The sequence below is a fragment of the Mercenaria mercenaria genome, chromosome 9 (assembly GCF_021730395.1).
Source record: "Mercenaria mercenaria strain notata chromosome 9, MADL_Memer_1, whole genome shotgun sequence".
Taxonomy (NCBI): Eukaryota; Metazoa; Mollusca; class Bivalvia; order Venerida; family Veneridae; genus Mercenaria; species Mercenaria mercenaria.
The window spans coordinates 66,314,644-66,342,251 of NC_069369.1; the positions used below are offsets into that span (position 1 = coordinate 66,314,644).

The following is a 27,608-nucleotide window of genomic DNA, read 5'->3' on the forward strand; positions in this document are numbered from 1 at the left end:
TCATACAATTCGCAATTTGAACCAATCAAATTTGTTTTAATGTAAAAACCATGGATTAATAAACATGGCTGCGCCCATGAGAGCATGATTTCAAATTGTGAAATTTCCAACTTTAACAAAGTTATACGAAAAGACAAAAACGAAACAATTAAATCAAAAAGCCATGGAGAGTTTATATATCAAAAGGGTTGCCATTCCAATAGCTGTCATTGGAGGTAAGAGGAACTGATAAGGTCTGCCAATTCATAATTTTAACATGTCCAAAACATTGCGGAATGATACTAATTTCACTTGGGTAATGATTACATTTTACTCGGGCTTTATCATAGACTCCCTGTGTAAAATCCCAAACTTTCAACTAAAATAAAAGTATTAAATTGATATAATATTTCAATGAAACTTCAAAGTTTTGTTGTTTGTAGCATCATCTGGGGCATGTGCAGTGAGAAATCTTAATTTGATTTCTAAAATAGTGTGATATTTATTTCTAAAGTCACTATATGTTCATTGTAAATATACTTTGTTATACCCAAGTGGAAACTGGCAGGTACTCGAAAATGCAGCTGTCTGATTGGTCAATTAGAACCCCTAATGTACTGTGATGTCATGATAAAGTTATGAATATTCAGCAGTGGTTGAGTCAAACCAAATGATAAAACAAGAAAGTGGTGATGATTTAAAATACCAATATGTAAATGTAAAGGTTTTTTTTCACAGTTTCAAAAAATGTCTTTTCATTTTTTTTTTGCACCAAATCAAAGGTTTACATTTGCTGAGCCACCATCGATCATTTTGTTTCGTTTCCTTTGGTCAAAGCCTAGGTACTAATGGCCGTGTTGTCTATCCGCAATAGTAGTCCTTGCCAGTACCACGTCCTCGTCGTACCACAGTATTGTGCTTTTTCCTGTCTAATTTTGTTAGAGTGACGCCTATTGCTTGTGCTGACAAAACCCACATATGGCAGTGTTTTCCGATATTTCATAAAAAAATTAACAAAAATGTCTAGCATTCTGCCAATTTAAACCTAGTTTTACCTAAAACATTCAAATCTACCTAAATTTTACCAGACCCATACGCCATGTGCTAGTTAAACTATGTAATTTTAGGTTAAAAGCAACACTGGCAACAGGTTCATTTCAGTTGTGTTTACCTGCATGCATCTGCAAAGGTCAGTAGTTTCAATTTTTAAACTGCAAGGCGGACCGATTTCACAGACAGACATTTACCATATATCTGCCTCTACGTCTCAAGTAGTTAGGATCAAAACTGTGGTGAAAATCAGTGCGATTTAAACTTGTTGAGTGTCAGGTTTAAATAAACGGACGATACACACACAACTTTTCATGACTGCGATAGAATGAATGCATCAAGGGGGGCATTTTGTGTTCTACCAGCTCCTGTTCCTACTTTATTATACGCCCAAAGGGACGTATTATGTTATGACGCAGGTGTCCGTCTGTCCGTTAGCAATTTCGTGTCCGCTCTGTAACTCTTGAACCCCTTGAAGGATTTCAAGGAAACTTTACACAAATGTTCACCACACTGAGACGATGTGCAGAGCGCATGTTTTGGATGTCTCGCTTCAAGGTCAAGGTCACACTTAGGAGTCAAAGGTCATATCAGTTTGTTTCGTGTCCGCTCTATAACTCTTGAACCCCTTGAAGGATTTCAAAGAAACTTGACACAGATGTTCACCACGCCAAGACGACGTGCAGAGCGCATGTTCCGGATGACTTGCTTCAAGGTCAAGGTCACACTTAGGGGTCAAAAGTATTATCAGTTTGTTTCGTGTCCGCTCTGTAACTCCTGAACTGCTGGAAGGATTTCAGAGAAACTTGGCAGAAATGTTCACCACATTGTAACGATATGCAGAGCGCATGTTCCGGATAACTAGCTTCAAGGTCAAGGTCACACTAAAGGGTCAAAGGTCATACATGACTTTGCTTTGTGTGTATTGCTCTGCATTGCAGTGCTCTTGTTTTTATTTGGCAGATCTCTTTTTTTTTTGTACTTACAATAATTTTTTTTTGAATTACTTCCCTTTTATGTTACTATAAATAGCTGATTTTGAAACTTTTTTATTATTGGCCGTAGGGAAAAACCGAGACCACTTTTCTGTGGTACAACATGGATGTTACCTCCAATTTTAAGGTGTATTTTTACATACCTGTACCTGATAAGGATTCTTTTGTAGACTTTGAATATTTTTTTTGTGGACTTAGATTTGTTTTTTGAAGTTTTCCTTTTGTTGTTCCAGTCCTTGGGGCTACAACAGTCAAAAAAAATTTTTGCTCACATCCTATGATGTAAGCCTTCGGGCGTATATTGCCCCGCTTGGCGGCGCTCTTGTTTTGATATTCATTTAGGCAAGCTGGAGCACTGTTTTCTGATTTTTTTAATCCCAGGAAATTAATGTGCTTAGGTTTAACTTTTTGCCTCAACTGATGTAGATGACATTCATTCTCACTGATATCCCACCTTTTTTGCCATTTCATAAGGACTGACTCCCTAGCAGCATAATAGATATCTACTTGACTTGTATCTGTCTCATCATCTGTCATGCTTTCTGCCTCTATAGCTTCCTCTTTTGCCAGTCTGTCTCATTCCCACTGATTCCAGCATGTCCAGGGATCCAATCAAGGTGGATGTCTACTCCAGGCATTTCAAGATCTTTCCATAGTTGCAGTATTTTTGTTGACAAGAATTTGTGTGTTTTGTTCTCCCATCCAAAATTAACAATGCCTATAGCAGACTGACTGTCACTTAGTATTTTTAACTTGTGGATTTGTAATCTCCTAGGTAGACTCTTCTAGGACTGTTAAAATTAAGGGTTATCTTGATTGCCACCAATTCACCTACAAAGATGGATGATAGTTTTGATACCGGTTGTTTCAGTTCAAATAGCTCTGTGTTTGGAAGGAGAATGCAAGCTCCAGCACCACAGGGACCTGGATTTCCTCTGCAGGAACCATCAGTAAAAGCCGCTGCTGTTCTGTTGTCTACATCTGACAGCATATTTGTGATAATTTGCTTTGCATCCTCCACTTGTTTATTAGTTCTAGACTTGGAACAATCAAAATTGTTCCAGTAATCAGGTCTTGTTTGGGATTTTTAGCTCAACTATTCGAAGAATAAGTAGAGCTATCCTACTCACCACGGCGTCGGCGTCACACCTTGGTTAAGTTTTTCGTACCAGTCCACATTTTGACAAAGTCTTTTGAGATAAAGCTTTGAAACTTTCAACACTTGTTTCCCATCACCATTTCCAGTTATAGGCAAGAACACATAACCCCATCAAGGATTTTGGCTGAATTATGGCCCTTTTTGACTTAGAAATCTGGGTTAAGTTTTTCGTACCAGTTCATATTTTGACAAAGTCTTTGAAGATAAAGCTTTTAAACTTTCAACATCTGTTTACCATCACCATGTCCAGTTATAGGCAAGAGTACATAACTCCATCAGGGATTTTGGCTGAATTATGGCCCCTTTTGACTTAGAAATCATGGTTAAGTTTTTCGTACCAGTTCATATTTTGACAAAGTCTTTGAAGATAAAGCTTTGAAACTTTCAACATCTGTTTACCATCACCATGTCCAGTTATAGGCAAGAGTACATAACTTCATCAAGGATTTTGGCTGAATTATGGCCCCTTTTGACTTAGAAATCTTGGTTAAGTTTTTCGTACCAGTTCATATTTTGTGTAAAGTGTTTGACATATGGCTTTGAAACTTTTATCACTTGTTCAGTATAATAGTCTCTATCTGTAGGAAAGAGTACATAACTCTGTCATATATTTTGGCTGAATTATTGCCCTTTTTGGACTTGGAAATTGGTTCTGATTTCATACAAGTCCACATTCTGTCAAAACTATTTGACATATGGCTTTTAAACTTTGAACACTTGTTTATCATCATGATTTCCATCTGTAGGCAAAAGTGCATAACTCTGACAACTATTTTGGCTGAATAATGGCCCTTTTTGGACTTTGAAATTGGTTCACACATTGCCATTTAGTGCAAGACTTATCGAAATCCACAAATACAGGAACATTGTTTGTCTAATGTATTTTTTTTTGTCTGAATATCTGTAGAAATATTTTGACCCCATTCTTCAATCAATTCTTCGAATAGTTGAGCGAGCTGTCATCCGACAGCTCTTGTTGATATTTGGTTTGATTATTCCTACACTGTAAAGCTCTAATCCAGACTCAGAGGCCATGCGTACAAGGTTTTTGTTCATGCATACAAGATTTTATTGAAGAACCTCTGTGTTCAGTGACTTAAGAAAGTAGGAAAATTTATTCCACTTACAAGAAAGTAGGAAAATTTATTCCACTTACAAGACAGAAGCTGTCAAATCTGTGTGGTACTGGAACAAAAGTAGTTGAAAGAAAAACTACTAAATGAAGTGATCGGTCCACTGCTAGGTGATAAATAACTGGTAATGGTTATAATCATGGCAAACAATCCATCCAACAGTAACTTAAACTAGTCTCACCCCTGAAGACCATTGACTTGTTGATACCAATAACGCATCAGTTTTGCAGTTGTTGATAGTTTTTATCAATAATATATGTATATTAACCTTAAGCCTCCTGGTGGCAAGTGCTTTTGCTTTTGCGACCAGTGCAGACCAACTCATCCTGCAAGGACTGCACTGTGCGTTATTAAGTCAGTAAATTTTCGATGATCACTCATTTGAATAATAAATGGTGCTGCCCAAATTGAATAATGGGCCAGTCCATTTTAGAAATTTAGTTGGGGAAATGTTAATGTTACAATCATTGGTGAAAGTACCATTCGTTACTCTGATCCTTCGTTAATTTGAAATGTTTCAGTTGCAGCACTATGGACCCTGTACAAACATCTCAAGTCTGCTGTACACCAATTAAAATTCAGAGACAAATCCAGTAAGGAAATTCACATTGTTGACACAGTAGACAAATGGGCTCAGATATACCTGGAGCTGGTTAGGAGGTGCTCAGTAATCAAGGTATACAGGTCATTTTTTTTGTAAATGTTTGTTTGTTTGACTTGGTAACACTGTTTTTCAACAGTTTTTCAATATCAGTTTTATAAAGGTATTTAAAGAAATTATTTATATAAAACTTAATCTGTTTAAACCTATTTTATTTCAAAGACGATATTGTAACAATATACACATTTATATGTCCACTTTACTGCTATAGTCGAACTTGGTTCACTCGAACTAGACAGGCCCGGCAAAATTTGTTCAAGTTATCAGTAATTTGAGCTATCAAACTTTATATAATTATTATACAGTGATTTTGCCAGACCTGACGATGAATTCAAGTGAATGGAGGTGTTCAAATTATTCAAGTTTGTGTGAATAAAGTTCGACTGTATTTTGACCTGTACATGTGTATTTATTATATCTGCAGGCAGTTGGATTCGATTGTGAGTGGGTTTTTACAGGTCACAGGCTTCCAGTGGCACTTATACAACTTGCAACACATGATGGATTCTGTGTTCTTGTCCGAATATTTCAGCTTGACAGTATCCCAGCTACACTCAGGCAGTTTCTGTCAGATAAAAGGTCAGTTACACTTAGTATTGTTTAAATTTTTAAAAGTTTGCTATTTGAAACTGTTAAATCATCATCAGATACCCATAATTGACTACTTGCATTTCACTGCCTCCATTAATTATGGAGTATTTTGATAGTTTTTTCTGTAGTTTTACAGAATGGAGGTGCTTGAGACATACAACTGTCTCTGACCTTAAGTTTTTATTATGCTGCAAAATCATGGATTTCTAACTTAGTGTACTATGGACACAGTCTTCAGTTGTAAATGACCCAGATGACAAATTAGTATTTTAGGCCTGCCTAGAGATATGTTTGGTGCAGTAGATGCTTGTATGTAATAATGATTTGTTCTAACATTAATGTAATCCAGCTTGTTTCTAAGTTGAATAATATATACATATATCGATATTTACGCTATCTTTGACTTCGCCATTGGTATTTTCTCTACAAGTAACTCACATTAAACTCAGATATTATGATATTTAGAAGAGACTCTAATTGCAATACCTTCGATTTTATCATTAGAGTAGGTATCCGTTTGTGACCTTTGCATTGGTTGTCTTCTGTTCTTACGACTGAACATGTTATTCAGTTGGAATGTGTTTATGCTGTAAAGTGAGAAATTTTTGCGAGGGATATAGTTCCACTTTATTTGCTAACTTACTGTGAAAAAGCTGTTTTGTTATAAAGAGTCCTACATGCATTGCAAGTTGACAATACAACACAAATGTTCTACCTTGGGAACAAATTTTTATTTTTAGCTCACCTGTCACATAGTGACAAGGTGAGCTTTTGTGATCACCCTTCGTCCGTCGTCAGTCCATCCGTCCATACGTCCGTCCGTCCGTCAACAATTTCTTGTCTGCACGATAGTGGTTTCATTTATGATTTTATTTTAACCAAACTTGCACACAACTTGTATCACCATAAAATCTCGGTTCCTTTCTTGAACTGGCCAGATCCCATTATGGGTTCCAGAGTTATGGCCCCTGAAAGGCCCAAAATTAGCTATTTTGACCTTGTCTGCACAATAGCAGCTTTATCTATGATTTGATTTATACCAAACTTGCACACAACTTGTATCACCATAAGATCTTGGTTCCTTTCTTGAACTGGCCAGATTTCTTTATGGGTTCCAGAGTTATGGCCCCTGAAAGGCCCAAAATTACCGTAGCTATTTTAACCTTGTCTGCACAATAGCAGCTTTATTTATGATTTGATTTTTACCAAACTTGCACACAACTTGTATCACCAGAAGATCTTGGTTCCTTTCTGCAACTGGCCAGATTCCATTATGGGTTCCAGAGTTATGGCCCCTGAAGGGGTCAAAATTAGCTATTTTGACCTTGTCTGCACAATAGCAGCTTCATTTATGATTTGATTTTAACTAAACTTGCACAAAACTTATGTCACCAAAAGATCTTGGTTCCTTTCTTGAACCGGCCAGATCCCATAATGGGTTCTAGAGTTACCGGAATCGCTATTTTGACCTTGTCTGTACAATAGCAGCTTCATTTATGATTTGAATTTAATCAAACTTGCACAAAACTTGTGTCACCATAAGATCTTAATTCCTTTCTTCAGCCGGCCAGATCCCAAAATGGGTTCCAGAGTTATGGCCCCTGAAAGGGCCAAAATTGGCTATTTTGACCTTGTCTGCACAATAGCAGCTTCATTTATGATTTGATTTTAACTAAACTTGCACACAACTTGTATCACCATAAGATCTCGATTCCTTTTTATACTCCTGAAGGGACGTATTATGTTATCGCCTTTGTGTCCGTCTGTCTGTCTGTCTGTGTGTTGGTTAGCAATTTCCCTTCTGCTCTGTAACTCTTGAACCCCTTGATGGATTTCAGAGAAACCTGACACAAATGTTCACCTCATTGAAACGATGTGCAGAGCGCATGTTTCGGATGGCTCACTTCAATGTCAAGGTCACACTTAGGGGTCAAAGGTCATATGACTTTGTTTTGTGTGAATATTGCTTTGCATTTGCGTGCATTGCAGTGCTCTTGTTTTTATTTGGCAGATCCTTCTTTTGTTTGCTTACAATAATTTTTTTTTAATTACTTCCCTTTTATGTTACTATAAATAGCTTATTTAGTAACTTTTTTATTATTTGCTGTAGGATAAAACCGAGACCACCTTTCTGTGGTACAACATGGATGGTACCTCCAATTTTAAGGTGTATTTTGACATATCTGTACCTTTTTTTTTCTTTTGTTTTTGGTTAAAGCAGTGGTACTCAGGTGAGCAATGTAGGGCCATCATGGCCCTCTTGTTAAAGATAGGGAACCTTTAACTTGAAGAAAATATATGATTTTACATAAATTTACTTTGATAACTGTCAAAAAAACTTTACTGAAATAAAGTATTCTAAGTAGTTTGTGTTTTCAGTATTTTAAAGGTGGGAGTGGCCTCTAGGGATGATGGAAGAAAACTACTGAAGGATTATGGTATACTTGTGTCGGGATGTGTAGATCTTCGTCATATCTTAGCGAGAGTGAGAGGATATCAGTGGTATCATTCTTAGAATATTCTCTTCTGTTTTCATGTCCCCATTCGAAGAAGGAGGGGTATATTGTTTTGCTGATGTTGGTCGGTCAGTTTGTTTGTCTGTCGGTCGGTCTGTAGACCAATCAATTTCCCAATGATAATTCAAGAACGCTTGGGCATAGAATGATGAAAGTTGAAAGGGAGGTTGGTCATAACCAGCAGATGACCCCTATTGATTTTGAGATCAATACCGATAGGTCAAAGGTCAAGGTCACATTGACCTGGAACAGTTAAATGGTTTCAGGACGATAACTTGAGAACACTTGGGCCTAGAATCACTAAACTTAATAGGGAGGTTGATCATGACCAGAAGATGACCTCTATCGATTTTGAGATTAGTAGGTCAAAGGTCAAGGTCACAGTAACCCGGAACAGTTAAACATTTTACGGACAATAACTTGAGAATGCTTTGGCCTAGGTTCATGAAACTTAATAGGGAGGTTGATTATGACCAGCTGATGACACCTATTGGTTTTGAGATCAGTAGGTCAAAGCTCAAGATCACATTGACCTAGAACAGTAGAACTTATTTTGCCAGATAAGTAGAGAATGCTTTGATCTAAGATCACATTGATACAGAGGTCATTTATGACTTCTAAATGACCCATAATTATTTATTTGAGGTCAGTATGTCAAACGTCTGGTGCACAGTGACCAAATAATTTCTGTTCTTTGTGCAATTATTGGATGCATTAAGGGGGGCATTTCATGTTCTACGAGCTCTTGTGGGAAATAGAACTGATACAAAAATAAACAATACAGTACAATACATTGGATAAAATTTGTTTTTCTGTTGTTTGCAAACAGTGTGATTCGTAAATTTATACTTATAACATTTGTGAATTGTTTACAAACATTTTCTCTCACAGTATTAGCAAACATTAGGTGCAAATTCATAAGAAAGAAAAATTAGTTTATTGCCTATTGAAATGCAGAATAAAAGCACTTTGGAAAACTTCTTACCTACAATATAAGGCATGACTGCTTTTCAGCCCAAGCCAGAGTTTGCAAGGTATAGCTGAAGGAGTCCTGAATGTGTCAATGGTGAAAGATCGAGACATACGATGTGGAGATTGGGAGGCAGAACAACTTTCACAAGAACAGGTGATTTGAAATTGACCATATTCTGAACAGGAATGGTTAAATTGTTCTGTTTGCAAATGTTGGTTCCATTGATATTTGCTCCTAGCATTTACATTGCAGTTTGGATTATATACTGGTAATTTCTTCAATGTGAAATCTTTAATTTTCTTGCTGATTGAAATTTTAGCAAAATGTCTTGATTTCCTTTGTTCTGGAAAAAAAAAAATGAAATGCATAAAGGTGGTCAGTCTGATTCTGGTCAGGTAATGAATTTGTTCAAAACTTTTACAGCTGATCATTTACACATGTTTATTTTCACTAAATATTTATTGCATGTTATATTTTCTCTTGCGGTATTTTGGATGTTTGATTTTTCTTTTGAATGAAGTTGTTGCCCAACTAAGATAGACTATTTGCATACCTATGAATTTAATGAATATATTTTGCATACGGAATGATAGGAATATATCAGTTAACTTTCCAAATTGACTTTTTGTTCTGATTTCAACTTGAACTAAGTAGGCACCTGCCTTAAGCAGCCAAATTATGTTGCTGCCTTGGCTGGCTGTTTAATTCAGGTTTGACCAGGGTTCCCACAGTCATTGAAAAGTCCTTGAATTTGGTGCTAGTCCTTGAAAAGCACTTGAAAATGAGTAAAACTTTTTTTTTTTATCAAAAAAAAAGTTCTTGAATTAAAAAAAAAATGCTTGAATTTCAACTCAGACTCCTTGAAAAACATTCTTTCAGCATTTTGCTTGTGGAAAGGATAGTTATGTAAAAGAAATAGGAAAAAAGAAGATAATTTGAAAGAAAATATGGTATTTAGATACTTATTGATCCTGGTATGCACCAGTATTAGTTGTGTAAGTTTGGTCTGGGACTGCATTTTATTGCAGTTTACATAGATTGCAATTTCTGCTAGAACATTGTTTTTGAAATAGTTGGTAAAAGTTGTTCTGAAAAAAAATTCAAGACATGATTTCGAGAGAAGAAAAATCCATGAAAAAAGTTTTAAAAAGTATAAAAAACGTCCCAGAAAAGTACTTGAATTTTGACTCTGATGTGTTTGACAGTGTATGAAAAGTGAAAACTGTAACAAAATGTTTAAATGTGATTGACCACTGCTGAAGGTCAGTGAAACTCTAAAAGCAGTACATGTACAAATTTAAGGAAGCAAGTCACAGTGTAATCTGATATTTCACATTGTTGTTGTAAAAAAATCTGAATACTTGTATCAATCCTGACTATTCTATTTATAGATATATGTTCTATATTTAGGTAAATTATGCAGCAGACGATGCCCTGGTAGGGATGGATATATTTATGCAGCTGATTTCTGTGAAACTTTATGGAATTAAAGTTAGAAAAACAAACTTCTATGGCAGTGTTATAAGTTCAAATGAAGCAGAGGTTTGGCAAACTGCCAGATCTTTATGCCAAGGTAACTGACTGCATGATTTTTTTGTGTTGTATTCTGAAAGTAGAGATGATACATGAAGTGTTTACTTGAAATTATACTTTTAAAGTACAAATAGATTTTTTAAACATTTATTTGACATTGTATGGGGTTGCATGATTATTTCTTTAATTATTGTAGGTAATTGTCTAACAGACAGACCATTTACCAAAATTTTGACAGTAATATTCTGTTTAAAATAATGAAAGAAGGATGTCTGTTATTAATAGTACCATAATATAGTTGTGTTTAATATTTTGCCAAAGTAAAAATAAATTATTAATTTCAAACCAGTTTTTGAAGACATTTGATACATTTATGATATTCATTTTTATGATAATACAGATATTGTAGATGTCGCTTTTAAAAGCAAGAAGCTATCTAGTTTGTTACTGCCTAAGGGAGACTACTCTTCAGAGGATGAGGAGGGAGATAATGACAGAACTGGTTCATCAAAGGTTTGTTGTTTATACATGTATTAAGGTTTCCACAGGAATGGCAGGTTTGAACTGTGCCAAAATTGTCACCATGTCTTGTCATTAAACAAGGGAAATGGATTTTCTCTTGAATCAGTCCTGAAAATGACTAAATAAGCTTCAAGCTTTAAGTGCGTTGGAGGCTGAATAAATTTATATATACATGGTAGATTGGAAACAGGCACACCTGAAAGACAAACAGGACGCTTTTTAAATGTCTGTAACTTACATTTTCTTCAAGAACATTGTTAGTGCATCAAAAGAAAAGTGAGCTTGTGCTTAATGCAAGAAATATATTTTCAGTAAAACAAACAAACTGTAAAATGGCTGAAAAATGAGACGCCAAATAGTAGTGGTGGGATATGACTTCCATGACAAATTCTGTAGTGTGATTATTTCATGAAGAAAAAATGTTAAGACTGCCATCTGATTGGAAGGTGATTTATCAAAATCACCTCTATGTAACCGCGTATAATTTAATCAGGAATAGACTGTCTCACAACTATTTTGTATCTATTCGCTAAACAGTGTAGTTCAATGCGGAATAATTTACCACCTCTGACATCTTTATCGTTACAGACCGGAAATTTTGGCCTACTCTATCACCACCATTGAGGCAGCCGTGGACTTGATCACAAACTTACAAGTACTCATGCCCAGTAAAAAATAGTTCAACATACTTTGAATATATACCAATGGCGCATTAAATTACTACAAATAACTATCGGCTGCATGCCTTTACTTAACATCTTTTTACTTTACAGGGGGTTTGAATGCATAACTGTATATATCACCAAATTGCAGTATCATATTGATGATATGGTTAGCTGAATCAAATCCAATATGTATTTGGTTTCTAACTATCAAAGCGCTGTTAGCGCTTGTGCCATTTTTTTAATGGATTCTTTTCATACACATACTAACATAAATCACATTCCATCAGTACTGTACTTTCAGTACTTTGATTTTTCAGTAGGATTCAATTTTCACGTATTTTATGGCCTAAAATTAAAATTCCATAAAATTACATCTCAACAAAATAGCTTATATACTACATTTTACAACTATGAAGTTCACAAATTTTTTGCTTATGAAAGAGCTATTCTTGACAAAACCATAGACTTAATGCAAAATTTAATGATTTTGAGCTAATGTACTGTAAAAGATGTTTCTATGGATTATGTCTAAATGACCTAGTCTTTCTTATAACTAAAGCAGGTTTGAAAATTAGACAACACATCTGAGTGCAGAAAAAATACAATAAACTTTATTTTTCTAGTTTGTGCCTAAAACTTACCATTTCACTAATTAAAATATCTCATTTCTTTTAACATTTTCTTTCCAGCATGCTTCATCATTATTACACAAAGCTGGTAAACATAAATCTAATACGAAGGCGTTTATGACGAGACAGCGCCCTCTATATTACAATGCTCAGCTGCTGGCCCCAGATGGTGAATGTTTAACGCTGTGTGATATACGAAAAGCAAAATGGTACATTGCTAAAGGCCTTGGTGGTAAGTGTTATCAGTTGGTGACTGTCTCTGGTGTTGCTTCTCTGAAATGTATTTATAGGTTATAAGATTTGTATAGAGAAATATGCATGAGTTCGGCACCGGAAATACTGCGCGACTTTACTGCGAGACTTTAGGAGTGCAGTATTATTCCACGAAAGAATGAGTGCATATTTCTTGCTGCAATCTAATAATCTTTTTATTACATGCACATCTACACTTAAAATTATTATATAAATGATACAAATCTGTTATTAAGCCTGAGTGAAATTGAAAATATTGTCGTTAAAGAACTTTTAAACGCGAGGACATACATTTTACTGACGTCACACATCCGATATGAAATTTGAAAGTCAGTATGGAAAAAATATTTACGTCTCAGATTCCACTGAAACATAATGAAGTTTTTAAATGAGTATGTAATAATGCTGCTTATTTTAGTCACAGAAATAGAGAAAATTTGCTGGTCTAAAATGTGTAAACTAATTTAATATTGAATGTTGGGTTTCATCAACACTACCTTGCTCCATCTATGTTGGTCTAGAAAGACCCTAAAGTGGTTTTGCAGACACAACAAGTGGAAAGTTAGATAACACCACCAACTGCATGCCATCTGGATAGCTTCCTCGCATGAATGAATTCTGTGTCCGGAAAATTAAATTACAAACCCATAGTAATGAAAGAGCAAGTGATTTGAAGTGGTGACTTCGACCACAGTGACCAGACGGCAAGTTATGGGAAGTGGTGACCTTGACCACTCATACGAATGAAAAACACAAAAATTATCTGCATCCTTGAAAGAAATGAGAAATTTAATGGTTTATAACCTTGAGAAATTATCCTTTTTGAAGATCGAAATGTTACATTTAAAGGAAAATTATCACAGAGCATTTTTACAGCTGGACTCATTCATTTTTCTTGTTTCGTGAATTTCGCAGTACCATTTCATGTAACATGGCTTATATATAATTATGGCTGTTATTGTATTTCAGTACAAGTGAGTGATGATCCATTTTGTGTAAAACTGAAGTTCGAACCTAAAGCTCGGCCAACAAGTGAACGCGATTACTACCTAGAAGACAAAGAAAATATATGTGTAGTTTGTGGAGCAGGTGAAGATTACGTTAGAAAAATTGTTGTACCTCAGGAATACAGAAAGTGAGTTAACTATATGTTTCACTTGAATATAGGGATAATACATCTTTTTATGTATTAATGTCTGCAGAAGGATTGTTGATGATAGAGAAAATATGCTACGGGTTTCCAATATTTCCCAGTCATTCTTATTGACTGGGGTCTCCGTGCCACCCAGCTGGCTTACTGAAGGTTGGTGGTTCTACCCAGGTGCTCGCTTATGATGAAATAATGCACAGAGGGTCACCTGTGATCGTGATCTTCCATTTTCAAAGCTGGATAATCACCATATGACCTATGTCCTATGATTGCGTCGGCATGATGTTAAACCAAACAGAAACAAAAATTACATTCTCAGTGACCATTCTTCATACAGTATAGTGTTATTGTCCATTTCATGTTATCAAAAGTATGCTGTTTCAGGTATTCTCAGCCATTCTCGAGAACCATTCTTCACAATTTATAAGGTAACTGATCATCATAATACATCATAATCATCTTAATTATGTTACCTATTTCAGATATGCCCAAGCTAATCTCAAGGACCAGTTTTTAGCTCACCTGTCACAAAGTGACAAGGTGAGCTTTTGTGATCGAGTGGCGTCCGTAGTCCGTCGTCCGTGCGTCAGTGCGTGCGTGCGTGCGTGCGTGCGTGCGTGCGTAAACTTTTGCTTGTGACCACTCTAGAGGTCACATTTTTCACGGGATCTTTATGAAAGTTGGTCAGAATGTTCATCTTGATGATATCTAGGTCAAGTTCGAAACTGGGTCACGTGCGATCAAAAACTAGGTCAGTAGATCTAAAAATAGAGAAACCTTGTGACCTCTCTAGAGGCCATATTTTTCAAGAGATCTTCATGAAAATTTGTCAGAATGTTCACCTTGATGATATCTAGGTCAAGTTCGAAACTGGATCACGTGGGGTCAAAAACTAGGTCAGTAGGTCTAAAAATAGAAAAACCTTGTGACCTCTCTAGAGGCCATATTTCTTAATGGATCTTCATGAAAATTGGTCAGAACGTTCACCTTGATGATATCTAGGTCAAGTTCGAAACTGGATCACGTGGGGTCAAAAACTAGGTCAGTAGATCTAAAAATAGAAAAACCTTGTGACCTCTCTAGAGGCCATATTTCTCAATGGATCTTCATTAAAATTGGTCAGAATGTTCACCTTGATGATATCTAGGTCTAGTTTGAAACTGGGTCACGTGCGGTCAAAAACTAGGTCAGTAGGTCTGAAAATAGAAAAACTTTGTGACCTCTCTAGAGGCCATATTTTTCATATGATCTTTATGAAAATTGGTCAGAATGTTCACCTTGATGATACCTAGGTCAGGTTCGAAACTTGGTCACGTGCGGTCAATAACAAGGTCAGTAGATCTAAAAATAGAAAAACCTTGTGACCTCTCTAGAGGCCATATTTTTCAAGAGATCTTGATGAAGATTGGTCAGAATGTTCATCTTGATGATATCTAGGTCAAATTCAAAACTGGGTCACGTGCGGTCAAAAACTAGGTCAGTAGGTCTAAAAATAGAAAATTCTTGTGATGTCTCTAGAGGCCATATTTCTCACTGGATCTTCATGAAAGTTGGTGCGAATGTTCAGCTTGATGATATCTAGGTCAAGTTAATAACTGGGACATGTGCGGTCAAAAACTAGGTCAGTAGGTCGAAAAATAGAAAAACCTTGTGACCTCTCTAGAGGCCATATTTTTCACGAGATCTTCATGAAAATTAGTGAGAATGTTCACATTGATGATATCTAGGTCAAGTTTAAAAGTGGGTCACGTGCCTTGAAAAACTAGGTCATTAGGTCAAATAATAGAAAAACCTTGTGACCTCTCTAGAGGTCAATTTATTTTTTCAATGGATCTTCATGAAAATTGGTCAGAATTTTTTATCTTGATGATATCTAGGTCACATATGCTCAAAAACTAGGTCACTTTGTCAAATAATAGAAATAACGACGTCATACTCGGTTCAACACTGGGTCATGTGGGGATAGGTGAGCGATTCAGGACCATCATGGTCCTCTTGTTACAATATGTGGTCTTATTGTGACATTATTCATGTCCTCAAAAGTATCCAGTGTGTTACAGATATTTTCAGGCATTCTTAAAATTGTGCAAATTTGTTCTTTATTATGCTGTATATTTCAGATATTTCCCAGCCATTCTCAAAGACCATTCCTCACATGATATACTGTTACTGTGCATATCCTGTCATCTGAAGTGTGCTGATTATGAGGCAGCATTAAGACAACAGTTATCTATAGAATGTGATGCTCCCCTAGACTCGGGGAAAGATTCAAAACGGCAATGGGACCAAGATCTAGCAAAAGTTGTCTCTGCAGCAAAGTAAGATTATCTGAACTTATTAAAATTTCCGCATAAGATTTCATGTGTGTCTAAACTTAAAAAAAAATTGGTAATTTGATTGATTACTTTATGCTTGTATGCCTTTTTAAACAGCAGTACAGTTTGCATTATTGTAGAATTTCAACTTACAATAATTATGAAATAGAATTATGTCTACTTTCTGTTTTCTTGACCAGAATATATTTAATAGCAGAAATTTTATTTAAAAAGTTTTATATTTACCTGAAGAGCATTATTGAAGAGCAGAGAAAAAATTCCAGAGTCACGAGTTAAAGAATTGGAAGAAATTGTGAAAAGATTTTATGGTGTGCAATCATTACCAGCAGAACTGCTAGAAAATACGCTGACAATGGAAGTCAAGTAAGTACACATATATATATTTGATTTACCTTAAGTGCTATTATTACAAAACATTGAAATGTTTGGTTTTCTAATTGAAATAACCTTAGAGGATTTTTTTCTTTTTTTGTAAATGTTAACCTTTGTCATGCTGAACACGATTGATTCTGCCTTTGCGACCAGTGCAGATCATGATCAGCCTGGCTATCCATGCAGTCTGATCATGATCTGCACTGTTCGCCATTCAGTCAGTATCTTTTTGGTAAGCACCCCTTTTGACAGTTAATGGTACGGTCCAAATTGAAAGATGGACCAGTTCATTATAGAATTTCAGCAGGGTAAGGGTTAAGATCACTAATATTATTTATTTTTAAATCATTGATATTTGATGGGGACTAATTTTCATAGAATTATTGGTTGTGACAGTGTACGAAATCAATTTCTAGTCTATAAATAACTTCTCATTTATTTCGTCTTCAAAAGTTAAAATCCATGAAGTGATATCCCCCAAAAATTAGCCATTTTGACCAAACCTACGGAATGCCATGCACACAAAAGTAAACATTGTTACAGTATGCTTATAAAAAGTTTCAGAATGAACCCTCATCGTATAACTAAAAAATTACCACATGAATCTGTGATGATGGGTGAACAGTTCTGAGAAAATGGTTCTGTTGACTTTTATAAAGGTTATTATTTAAATTGACTGAAATTATTATGTATTTATACCCTATTTCTGTTTGTAAGAAATCTGCCAACATAGCTCACTAGGGAGAAGACAGATCTATATATATAGACGGTGATAAGCTTGCTGTGTAGATGAGGTTTATGTTTTCCAAGGCGATTTGGTAAAAGACATTATGTCTGAAATTATTTGTCCTCCACCTCTTATTCATGTGGAGAAGTTGGCAGTTACTTGTGGAGGACAGGATAGTACCAGTACAGAATCCAGGAACACTTGTTAAGTTAACTGCCTGCTGTTACATAACTGAAATACGATTGAAAACAGTGCTACCCCCATCCCCGCCCACCCACTCATATACACAAACAGATCCTTTAAAAAGAACTATTGTAAAAGTATTTTCTCTTTTATTTAGAATTAATAATGCAAAATTTGTACCACATGGACAGAAGGTAGTGCAGTATTACATAGCAAAAGAAGGAGGACTTCTGGAGTTTGAGAAGATGTGGCGGCAACATTTTGTAGACATCATGCAGCCCAAGTATTTACCTACATTATGGTCAGTGGAACATAGACCTGAAAGGATGAAAGCAATGTGCAATAATAATTGACTGGATATTTTATGTCATATATGCCTGTATTTATTTTTGTACAAATGTTCAGTTACAATGTCACTTGAAACAACAGTCAGTACAGCTGTATTAAGGTTGAGGACCACCAATAACAGTAGGCAGTGTTAAGGTAGTGGACCACTAATAACAATTAGCAGTGTTTTGGTAGTGGACCACTAATAACAATTTCCTTTTGGATAGATATTCTTCCTATGAAATTTTAGCATGGCAGGAAACCATGTGCTCATGTATAAGCTACATTTAAAACTAATGAATGCAGATGTAGAATGTAAAGATAGGTAACTGCTCAGAAACTGCCCTTGAGTACCTTTATTCCTTTAATATGAATACATACAGATCAGTATAGAACTAGGAGAAACCAATGATAGCACAGATACCTGGAATAAACACGTATAAAGAGAAATAAATTGTTAAAAAATGTATAAGAATGAATTACAGGTGTAACCCTAGGGAAAGATCATATTAATCAATGTTTTAAAGCTCTTCTTGTAATATGGTTTACTAAAGGGGCATGCCAGCAAATCTAATTACAGTTTAAACTGTGTATCTCAAATTCCAGGGGGTTGAGCATATTACTTTGAGATGCCAAAATTCTTCTGAAAAAATGAAACTCTGTGTAAGTGTTTTCAGGATGGGCCTTGAAAAATTCTATGTTGTAGCCAGAATTTAGAGATAGTACCTAAGTTTTTCAAATCATAGGTTTGATGTGAAAAAGCTTTGAAATGAAGACAAATGTCCATATATTTCTCAAAAACAGAATTATAGACAATATTTTAACCAGAAGTGTGGAGTTATGAGCATTTAATATTTTCATGTTAACGAAAATTTTGTGATCAAGGAAATGTAACTCTTCTTGAAGATGGAGACCATAAGCATCAAAGGGACATAATATAGTCAATATTTTCTAATTAGGTGCATTTGATTTAACATTCAACTTTGACCTGGATTGCTAAATAATGATCCATGATACTATGTGCTAAAAATTTAGAACATCTGGAATAGTCTATTAACAGCAAAACTATGCTTTAGCAGAATCTAAATAGTTAAGCTCTAACTGGGACTCGAACCCAGGACCTCTCACACCTAAGGCAGACACTCTACCACTTCCCTATAACAGCAGTAGCTAATAGCTATGCAGTTTAATTGCTGGATTACATTGCGTGAACTGGAACAATAATCGGTGAACTCCGGATTATCGGCGTATTCGCTTTGTTACCTAACGGCAATATTTGTGTAAAGAAAACATATACTCTAATGCTGCCATCGTCATAATCGGTCAAATCTGCCCAAATTTCTCTGATGTGTGGTTCAGAGTATGAACTTACTAACTGGTAGTATGTACCGCTATCAGCCGTTTTATATATAGTTCGTTAGTCGATCGTATAGTGGATTTTATTTAGTACATAAAAAAATGAGGTACAGAGTTCTTTAAATATGATTTATTCATTCCATATCCCGAAATTATCCTGAATTAATTAATACATAAAAATCTCTCTCTCTAGATGCACATTTAAAATAAATAATTCTATCTTTCTTAAATTAATTTATCCATAGTTCCAAAATAGTCCTTTAGAATAAAATAAGTGTAATAATAATAATTATAATTTAGAATCTTAAATGCCAAAACTGAGAGACACCCATCTTCTTACAGCTCTGCTTGAAAGCTAAGGCGCTCTGCAGCAAAAGTGCTGCCTAGCTAAGGTGCTCTCGACATCCTAACCTACTAAGCCCACCTATCAGTCTGTTAATGAGACAAGAGTTATATAGCAAAACCGTTAAGGATGATGTGTCAACTGATGACCATTTCTCATGCCACCTTAGTGGAATTAGTATATAATATATTCTAACAAGGTATATTTAAGGAAAGCAATCCAGTAACATCTTATAATAAGGATAGATATCTGCACGTCGAATAGATACCACGGTGGCACTTGTCATGCTTTATCTAAACTTGCTGACCCTTAAATTAGTCTCGCCTTTACTATAGTCTAGCTACTTTAAAGAAAATGAATATGATTTCAAGTTTAGAAAATAGTTAAAATCAAAATCTTATCAATTACAATAACGATAAAGTCATAGTATTATATTTCCTTCCTTTCTTGGAAAAATAAAAGTGAGAATCACTTTTCTTTTTAAAATCAGTGCAGAAGTAGATAAAGATGTGCATCCTTACAAGACATACAATTCACACTCACACAGTCCTATCATGATAACAATGATTATATACAATTCATTTCAAGCATTTCAAATAAGGTTTCATCGTTGTGGAGGCGATAGTGGTTCGCTAGTGGGACATCATGGAGACATCAGTGAACATCTGTGAGGCGTTAGTGGTTTGATTGTAGGACAACATGGAGACATCGGTTAAAATCAATGAGGCGATAGTGGGCAGTGGGCCATCACGTAGACATCGTTGAACATTAGTGATAGTGTTGACTTATAATTGCGTAGTCAACACTCTGCTGTACTGAGGCTACTGTTGTACCAATACATTGTTGACCGTAACATCAGGATGTTGTAGCATTACCATTGCTGTGACCATTATACCATAACACCATTGTTCTATAAACAGTTGTACCATGACACCATTGTAAAGAGATACCATTGACCAAAAGACAGTTGTACCATAACACTAATGTACCACAGCATCTTGTACCATAACACCAATGTACCACAGCATCGTTGTACCGTAACACTATTAGACCATATGATTGTTGGACCATAGCATCGTTGAACCATAACATCTTTGTACCATAACATCATTGTAACATAACATCGCTGAACCATAACATCGTTGTACCATAACATCGTTCTACCATAACATCATTGTACCATAACATCGTTGTACCATAACATCATTGTACCATAACATCGTTGAACCATAACATCGTTGTACCATAACATCATTGTACCATAACATCGTTGCATTGTTGCTTGGTTGTATAAGTATTATACTCATCAGGCTGTAAATCTCAGAGAGTGGATTGTTTTGCATGTTGAATAAACAGATAGTAGAGAGGGATTCATTCATAGTACAACGCAGAATCCAATTTATTATTAAAAGTTTTGAAAAGATAATGATTGATCGCGGAGAGAGAGAGTTAACAGTCACTAAGAACATTCGTGCATGTGATGATATGGTAATTATCTGTCCTCCTTGTAAGTTCGACATATACATAATTTCAAATGTAACGTTGGTTAATATATCCTTCACCATATAAGTAAATTTCATTTATGCACTTTTATTCTTCGCCATGGGTATGGCCCGAAATATTCATATTCGGATACAGTGCAATATACTCCTCAACAGGTAGTGCTGATTTGAATTTCACAATAGGATTCTTGTCTTCTTCAGCATCCATTGCCTGTTACCTTACCCTTTCTGCTAGTACCTCTTGCAAGCCAATGTCTTACAGAAAATTACTTAAGTCTATAACAAAAGCAGCAACAAACTAAAGTTATCATACCACGCACAAAGACAGGAAACCCCAACAACAACAGCAATATACCGGAATAATAAACCTGTCCATTTACCTTCATATCGCGTGATGCCTTTTTTGTCAAAGCAGACAAAGGCCACTCCAAATGAGTTTAATTACATGTTATAAGCTCCCCAAACTTAAACATTATTTTAAGTCATTTTTCTGTTAAAATGACATACGTTGAATGCTGCTAATGTATTGCTAGACAATTCCTTGCAAATGATACTGAGCAATAATCAGGAACCTGCAGGGTAAGAAACCATGTTTCTACTATGGTTTTCTAATAGACAGAAACGAAATAAAATGCAGCTCATGCAAATTTCATAAACACCTTTATTTCTTTCAGGTGCTATATAACAGCTTATCATTTGTTATATAAATAAAGTCTGTCTTCAGTATTCTAGGAGATATTTATCAATAAAACAAAAACAAGATACTCATAGACAAACAAAAATAAAACATTAATAAATTTGCCCTCACCCTAACTATTGCTATTAAATTCTAGTACTTACATATGTACAACGTAATAATTATCAAAGCCTTTCACTTATCATGCAGTGACCTATAATAAGCAATTTACTAGTTTCAGAGAAGCTTTTTTCTTTTAATCAAAAGAAAAAATTTTGACTAGTCCTTTTTATCTACAATTAAAACAGATAAGCTACATGTAGAAGTAACCTTTTGATTTACTTAGTTTCTTGCTTTTTACAAGTAGCTTTATCTACTACTGACCTATCTTTAACAGATCGCAATAAGGTCGGAATATGAAAGGCGTCTATTGTCTTAAATCTCTAAAACTTTCCGCAAAGATAACCATATTTTTCTTGATAACACGGAATAACACATGTTGATATTCAGATGGACATTTGACCTCTTTTAAAGGACTATGATTGTGGGAATCGCTATCATTATTTGAGAAACTGATTTTTGTCCTTATTTGAACCAAAAGTATTTGTAATTTTTCTTTCTTGTCCTATTTTGACTAAACTATCCATATCTAATAAAGACACCTCATGTGTCATGTAATGTTTGGTAATGGGTGGAATTTCGAAAATATAGGCCTACAAATGTGAACTTGTCCATATTTTACTACACATGTTTGTGAAGTTTGCAGTTTAATAACCTGCATTGTCTACATTCTATTATAAAAAAAAAAAGATATATCCAAATCTCTTTAGACGCATATAATTTCTGGCTACCCTTAGCCTTTGTAAATCGTAGTAAATATGAACCCCAAAATTATATAAGAAACTTTTTTTCTAAAATAACATTTCTCGTCATATCAGAGAATAAAAAACAAATAATTTACTTCTTTCTACCCATTTTGAAACGAAATGATCCAATTGCAAATTTACAGGTTTTTCTTTGATAACTTTGGTTGAAGTGATAAAAAGCCATAAACTTATTATAAATCAACGTCTTATTGAATATGTTTACCAATTGTACTAAACAAGAATTTGGATTATCTGCCTTATTGAGATAATAAACATTTTTAACTGGATACTTAAATCTTCTTTTAATGGTTTCATTTTGAGAGAAGAGTGCTAAACATTTAAACATTTTAGATGTACATAAGATACTATTTCACACTGTAAATAATCCCTTTTAAAACGACAAATCATAGATTTCTATTTACTTAATCCTGTTTATGAAAAAGTTTGCATTCCGGTCTAATGCTGATATTGTGTGATTTTTGCCGAATGTGCGTAGCTGAAAGCCTACTTGAATTTCTGTTGCTAAACAATGGACGGCTTGCACCATACTAGAAGGAAGGGAAAAATAAACAGGACTTACAATTGTTCTGATGTATAACTTCTTATGTTGTACTTCCGTCATTCCTCTCAAAGACTGTAACTAAAACTGTCCGCCGACGAAACTGCTCAAAATTCCTAAAAGTCTAAACATTGTTGAAAAAATATCCTGGTCACGGCACCAAGAAGAGCGATGTACCCCTATCAGCCGTTTTATATATAGTTCGTTAGTCAATCGTATAGTGGATTTTATTTAGTACATAAAAAAATGAGGTACAAAGTTCTTTAAATATGATTTATTCATTCCAAATCCCGAAATTATCCTGAATTAATTAATACATAAAAATCTCTCTCTCTAGATGCACATTTAAAATAAATAATTCTATCTTTCTTAAATTAATTTATCCATAGTTCCAAAATAGTCCTTTAGAATAAAATAAGTGTAATAATAATAATTATAATTTAGAATCTTAAATGCCAAAACTGAGAGACACCCATCTTCTTACAGCTCTGCTTGAAAGCTAAGGCGCTCTGCAGCAAAAGCGCTGCCTAGCTAAGGTGCTCTCGACATCCTAACCTACTAAGCCCACCTATCAGTCTGTTAATGAGACAAGAGTTATATAGCAAAACCGTTAAGGATGATGTGTCAACTGATGACCATTTCTCATGCCACCTTAGTGGAATTAGTATATAATATATTCTAACAAGGTATATTTAAGGAAAGCAATCCAGTAACATCTTATAATAAGGATAGATATCTGCACGTCGAATAGATACCACGGTGGCACTTGTCATGCTTTACTTGCTGACCCTTAAATTAGTCTCGCCTTTACTATAGTCTAGCTTCTTTAAAGAAAATGAATATGATTTCAAGTTTAGAAAATAGTTAAAATCAAAATCTTATCAATTACAATAACGATAAAGTCATAGTATTATATTTACCAGTGAAATATTACTTACACTGAATATTTTATATTTGCCCTTTTTGCAGCTGTCGAATTTTGTCCAAATATAAGTAATTATTTTACCAGTTTTGAGAGGATTTCAATTGATGGGAAATTACAGTTACAAATTAAATACCTTTCTGCAACACATGGAGTCATTAGCATTCACTGTCAATCAGTATTATGACTAAGATCGACTGTCATTCGTTCATTTCAAAGTTTCATAGACAGAGTCCGTTGTTTACATTTTTATCGTAACCGGTGCACTTGTAAAAATCACTTTAGTTTGAAAAATCAAAGTATGCAAAGAGCTATGGTACGGTCTCTACAGAATTTCAAGATTCGGAGGTCAAGATACCAAGTTCCAATTGAATTTTAATTGTAACATCCACGGTTTAAAACATATCAAAGAAAGAGTTGTTTTACATGAAAATTAAACAGTTTATGAAGCATGTATATTACTCTATAAAATAATTGTAAATTTACTGGTATATGAATAGAATTCATAGATAGAAAAGGACTGCATAAATATGCCACACTTTTTGGACAGTTCAGTGCCATTAAAATACACCATTTTCAAAGACATGTTATATATCTTCATTTTGATGCAAGTGCAATAATAGTGCTGAAATTTCAGGTAACAAGGTTTAACATAGTTTTCATCAATTCTTCATTTTTATTTCTTTACAAATGGCCCTCTTTTTAAAGGGGGACAACTTTTAGAGAATATTTTAAGTATCCAGAATTATGGGACAGGACTGTGAAACATGTATTGGACAGGTAGATTGATTGTCAAGATGTTGTTCTTTTACCAAATATTTCTGCAGTTTGATCATATACTGCTTAACCTTAAAACAGACATTTTGTTATCAGTACTTTTAATTACTCCCTGTTATTACTTTAATTCATAACTAATGAAGGAAAGTAGTTTCTCAACAATAAATCTTGCAACTTGCACCTTTAAGAAGTTGTATGTTACAAAGGTTGTCAATTTTCAAAGGCTGTAAATGAACAGAAATAATGAAAGGCTGTAACATAGGAAATATGTGAATGCTAAGCAAGATTTTTGTTTATGAAAGCAAGATCTGTTTTTAGCTCACCTGAGCCAAAGGCTCATGGTGAGCTTTTGTGACCGCTCAATGTCCGTTGTGTGTCGTGTGTAAGTCAACATTTTCTAAAAAAATCTTCTTGAAAACCACTGGGCAGAATTACACCAAACTTCACAGGAATGATCCTTAGGTGGCCCCCTTTCAAACTGTTCAAAGAATTGAATTCCATGCAGAACTCTGGTTGCCATGGCAACCGAAAGGAAAAACTTTAAACCGCAGGGCCTAGGGCTTTGATATCTGGTGTGTAGCATCATCTAGTGGTCCTCTACTAAAATTGTTCAAATTATTCCCCTAAGGTCAAATATGGCCCCACTCCGGGGGTCACATGGTTTGTATAGACTTGTATAGGGAAAACTTTGAAAATCTTCTTGTACAAAACCACATGGCTTAGGGCTTTGATATTTGGTATGTAGCATCATCTAGTGGTCCTCTACCAATATTATTCAAATTATCCCCCTAGGGTAAAATATGGCCCTGCCCCGGGGGTCCCAAATTTTACATAGACTTATATAGGAAAAAAAGTTTAAAAACCTTCTTCTCTGAAACCACAACACTCAGACCTTTGATATTAGGTTTGTAGCATTGTCTTATGGTCCTCGACCAAAATTGTTTAAATTGTACCCCTGGGGTGAAAAGAGGCCCTGACCTGGGGGTCCCAAGTTTTATGTAGACTTATATAGGAAAAAACTTTAAAAATCTTCTTGTCTGAAACCATATGACCTAGGCTTTTGATATTTGTTATGATGCATTGTCTAGTAGTCCTCTACCAAAATTGTTCAGATTATGCCCCTGGGGTTAAAAGAGGCCCGCCCTGGGGTTACTTAGTTATTATACGAGTTATATAGGAAAAAATATTTAAAAAATCATCTGATCCTATTTCCAAGACTGTTTAATTATAATTACCTGATGATCCCAAGTAACATGATGTCACTTGACTGTGACATTGACGTACTGACCTACTTTCCTGTTTTTTTAAGATACAGCCTTGAAATTTTGATGACATACACAGTTTTGCACATCAATCATAAAACTGAATTTCATTAACCATGAATATGACCTACTGACTTTCCTAATATTTTATCATCAGTTTTACATTTGAAACATGTAGCTCATATTACTCAGGTGAGCGATCCAGGGTCATCATGACCCTCTTGTTAACCCTTACCCTGCTAAATTTCTATAATGAACTTGTCCATCTTTCAAATTGGACAGTACCATCAACTTTTAAAAGGGCTGCTAACCAAAAAAAGATACTGACTGAATGGCGAACAGTGCAAAGGCAGATTCACTTGCCCCAGCATGATAAGGGTTAATCATTTTTGATGTGCGAGTCTTAATGAAAGCATATACATTCTGTGGAAACAAATACTTAAAGGGACATGCCTACTGATGTTCATTGCATTTTTGCAAACAGTAGCGATAGTAAATTAAGAAGGTCAATGTAAATCAAGTTGATATGAAATACATCTATTTTGCATAACATTTTGACTGACACAATAGAGCTTTTTACACATTTTACAGCTTATCCAAAAGTTATAGTACTGTCTAAAATTCGCCAGATTATTTTTTGTTTGCCTGTTAGTTTCAGTTACTTGTAAGCAGACTTAAAAAATTTGACTAAACTTGGCAGGGATATCCCCCTTGATGGAATAACATTTTGCAGGGCTCTGACTGTAGTAATGAAATGTTTAAGTATGCCTTTTCTTATTTATGAAATTGAAGCAATTTATATCTGTTACATTCTATCTGCTGTGTAGAGGTACATGAGATATTCAAAATTTATTCTATATACAGTCTTTACAAGAGTTCTGTGATTAAAGTTTAACAATTTGATTATTAAGTATCATTTATTTCGTAGGGAAGGATTTTACATTTTTACTCTCCTGCTATTTTTGATACTATACATTATTCTAAAAGATCTCCAAGGGAGATAAATTCTAAAAATATCTTGACTAGTTTTGAAATTGATGTCCAAAAAAATTTAATAGAGTATTTTCCATTCCAAACAAATGTTTTGGGCTTTAGAATTTTTTAGTTTGCAATTTTGAATCCTATATGAAACTTTCAGAATATCTTAGTTAGTATAAACATACTGCTTATTTAAGAATTTTGAATATAATTATGTTTTTGAATTTCCCTAGACCAAAAAAAACATGGATTGCATTTTCTCAAACATTAACTAACCATTTCTTTGGGGCCATTTTCATAGATTCCTAGACTAATGTAAATATGTCATTGAACTTTATGTAAATGTGTCGTTAAAACTTACAAGAATTCTGTGATATTAAATGTTATAGCTGATGCACTGTTGTTTTTAGTTAATTTTACGCCTCTACCCGTGTTTTACCGAAAGGGACTTCTGTTTGTCTGTCAACCTGTCCGTCAGTATGGCACACAAATAAGGATCTTGCAATAACTTTAAAGTACATATTTTTCCATGAAACTTAGTACATGGATACTGAGATGGCAATATGGACAATATTCATGTTTTATTTTGTTGCCATGGAAACCAATTTAGTTGC

At 34.8% G+C, this 27,608-nt stretch overlaps 1 protein-coding gene across 1 annotated transcript; it reads left to right on the top strand.

The window, feature by feature from the left end:
• Nucleotides 1–63: 63 nt before the first annotated feature.
• LOC123547355 (exonuclease 3'-5' domain-containing protein 2-like) lies at nucleotides 64–27,387 on the top strand. The gene is made up of 12 exons (XM_053551612.1): nucleotides 64–215; nucleotides 4,838–4,992; nucleotides 5,402–5,556; nucleotides 7,948–8,070; nucleotides 9,099–9,210; nucleotides 10,468–10,630; nucleotides 10,991–11,103; nucleotides 12,467–12,638; nucleotides 13,628–13,793; nucleotides 15,929–16,126; nucleotides 16,376–16,507; nucleotides 17,584–27,387. Exons 1-12 carry the CDS (start codon nucleotides 164–166, stop codon nucleotides 17,777–17,779), a joined length of 1,737 nt encoding a protein of 578 aa, XP_053407587.1. The 5' UTR covers nucleotides 64–163; the 3' UTR covers nucleotides 17,780–27,387.
• Nucleotides 27,388–27,608: the final 221 nt, after the last annotated feature.